Source organism: Carex rostrata, chromosome 20, assembly GCF_964058835.1.
Source record: "Carex rostrata chromosome 20, lpCarRost1.2, whole genome shotgun sequence".
Lineage (NCBI taxonomy): Eukaryota > Viridiplantae > Streptophyta > Magnoliopsida > Poales > Cyperaceae > Carex > Carex rostrata.
The window spans coordinates 6,171,150-6,174,176 of NC_135937.1; the positions used below are offsets into that span (position 1 = coordinate 6,171,150).

At 32.7% G+C, this 3,027-nt stretch overlaps 1 protein-coding gene across 1 annotated transcript; it reads right to left on the reverse strand.

Annotated features, from left to right (window-relative positions):
* Window positions 1–537: 537 nt before the first annotated feature.
* On the reverse strand, window positions 538–1,862 carry LOC144572423 (protein LURP-one-related 8-like). The gene is made up of 2 exons (XM_078322008.1): window positions 1,475–1,862; window positions 538–1,323 (listed from the first exon to the last, which is right to left on the reverse strand). The coding sequence occupies exons 1-2, from the start codon at window positions 1,727–1,729 to the stop codon at window positions 973–975; spliced, it is 606 nt and encodes a 201-aa protein (XP_078178134.1). The 5' UTR covers window positions 1,730–1,862; the 3' UTR covers window positions 538–972.
* Window positions 1,863–3,027: the final 1,165 nt, after the last annotated feature.

Consider the following 3,027-nt stretch of genomic DNA (forward strand, 5'->3'; position numbering starts at 1 on the left):
CACAGCTCTATCTGAAATATGCATATTACTATATCCTCACTCTAGATTTTGGTGTTATAAATTAACCCTTATCTATTATTTGGGTTTATAAGTCACGCTCAGTGTCTTGATTGTTCATAGAATTTTGCGCCTGGTTTTGCGCTGGCATTTAGGATCAGTTCAGACTTCAGACTGTTATTGGACAACTCAAATTGATCGTTCTCCCTTCGTTTTCTTACATATTTATGGAATTTGCAACACCAAAAAACAAGCTGTTGAATTAATGACAGTACAAAAATCCAATTTCTGTGTTATTTTACATGTTGGGAAGAAAGTCATAGTAGTGGTATTTCTCTTTTTTAATGATTGTGAGTATGTCATAAAATAGTTTCTTTCTTGATTTAATAAAATTTTATTAAGGACAAGGATGCCACTTAATTTCTTGAACAAAAAAATATAGTTGTATTGTTCTTTAAAAATCACCAATATAGTTACTGGAGGATTATTCTTCTTTTATGAATTCAGATATCACAAGCAATTAATTAAAGACTTTCAAAATGAACACAAATGCTTCATCAATACCATCCCAATATTACATATAAAGTGGAAGCATAAAAAAATATACACAAAGGAAATTTTACTTATCTGACAAATTTATCTAACAACCCTTCTAATTTCGATTTTGCATAAATACCCAGTAAAAGTTATTATTTGCTGTCCAAATTGACCTCCCTCCTATATTTTTCAGGAGGAAAAAAAAACAGGGAAGCAAGCAAAAAATTAGGAATCAACAGGTTTTTCTAGAAAAAAAAAACCTTCAAAAAAATCCCTAATTAATCTAGCAAATAAAAATTTCCCTGGTCCATTAATGCGAATAAAAACTCTTAAGGGGTAAAACTGTAAAATGACACATACATTTCAGACGCACGCCATTTGATCGAACTGTGCAAGAAACTCTCTACTCTCATAAGTTTTCCTTTTCTAATAAAATTTTCATCTTTTGAAAATCTGATCTAAGAGGATAACTATGGCCATGGCACGTGCCGGATCGAATCCTGGCTCGACCACCAACCTGAAAACATCACGGCCAAAGGCGGCCCCACTGCCAGAGGGCAACTCCTTGCACTTGACTGTGGCTACTTCTCGACACGTGTCGTCTAATACAGAACAACACCGGCGCGTATAGGATCCCTCAACATGGAGACGAGATGCACGGCCTGTTGTTGTTATCTCGAGTAAATTTTTCTTATTTAATGGTGCTATGTTCTTTCTCACAGAAAAGAGGGGCTGCCCGGTTGTGCACTCCCCGGTGTACACGAGCCACTGTTCGCTTAGGCTTAACCTCTGTACATATACAATAAAAAGATAAAATTAAAATTAGCAAATTAATATAACATATGTTTATCATGGCACTATGATTAAAGGCATGAAAGATTAAAAGTAAGATAAATATTTTATATAAACATGGATCAAAATAATTATATATGGATTGAACCTTTCGCTTGATGGTGAGAAGAGGCTTGCCGTTGGCATCCATCAATACAATCTCTCCTCTACTCTCTGATGCATAATTGTCAACCCGAAACAAGAGATCCCCTTTCGGGTCAAAAACTGTAAACCCGTGCCCATTAAACAGAAGTGACTTCCTCCACACTGTCAACACTACCTCGGCCTCGCCGCCTCCTTTGCCACAGTTGAACTCCTCAGACTGTATAATATCTTGGTTCAGATTTGGGTATACTTTTGTCATTCCTATTCTGGGATCTGATGATCAGAGACTATAGATTGCAGCTTTGTTTTTTTTTCTTCTTTGATTTATTTGTGTTTTCTTCTTTTTTTGGGGAAGAAGAAAGAGTTGAGAAAGTTGTGGATGGAAGGGTAGAGCCGTAGAGGTAAGTTAGATAGGCCGCTTGCTCTTGATATTTATATATAGAGGACTTGGTCGAAATTAAAAAAAGAGTACTTGGTCGAAAATGCCCTCTTGATACCGTCAAAACTCAGAACTACCCTTCACGTGAGAGGCCCGTGCTTTTAATTTTTGTCTTTGAAAACTAGTAGAATATAATGTGTGGTAAAATAAAGTCAAATGTTAATATGTTATAGTCCCTTAGATTCTCATCAGCAAAAGAGAACTAATTAACAATATGTTGACATTTTCTTTCTTAGCGCATCAGCAAAAAAAAAAGTCTATATCAGTAACATATATCCAGATTATCACATTACTATTTTTTTTAATTTTAATGGAAACATAATTGATACAGAATAAATGTTTTTAGCAGAATTGCAAGTACACCCTCGCAAAAAAAACTCAAAACAATTTAACATCTCAATTTATCGATTTACTCTAATTTTTTTGTACTTTTATCTCTCAAAGTTAAATTAGAATAATTAAAGCCTCGAGAAGAATCGAAGAGCTCTTTCAATTAGTCCTGGTTTTAAAATATAAACATGTAATTTTAAACTTTTTAAAGGACTATACAAAATCCTTTAATTTTTCCCAAGTTGATATTTGAACATGTAGCAGCGTCACAGCGATAGCTAACAATTTTGTCAATCTGTGCACTGAGGAATCAATCATCATCAATTTATAGTGGGACGGTTTAAGCCGACATTTTTAAAAGGGACCCAATTAACTAAATCTTTTAATAATAACAATTTTTTTTTTTAAAACATAATTTTTTTATTTTTTGTATTAAAATATTAGAAATGTTAAATATATTTCTTTAAAAATAGATGGAATACAATATAATTTGATTTATTAGAAAGACTGTAACTAATAACCCGATCAACATTTTTCAGGCCGAATTTTTGGCGGCTGTAAGAAAAATTAATATATTTCTTTATGTGTTATTGGAAAAAAAAAATGCTGGGGTTTTGAGTTATTGACCCCGGTTTAAAAGTCACTTCTAAGTAATATAGAAAAAATATTGTGATCCTTCTAGTACATTTAATTTTTAAAAAGTTGTATCTATTTTGAGAGTTCTTTTTGAATCACAATCATTAAATAACTTAAAGTTTTTGTCTTTTTTCAAAAATAGATACAACTTT

Coding starts and splice junctions, on each gene's coding strand:
- LOC144572423 (XM_078322008.1), bottom strand. CDS start 1,729: ATGACAAAAGTATACCCAAATCTGAACCAAGATATTATACAGTCTGAG. Junction 1,324..1,474: donor TTCTCACCATCAAGCGAAAG/GTTCAATCCATA, acceptor GTATATGTACAG/AGGTTAAGCCTAAGCGAACA.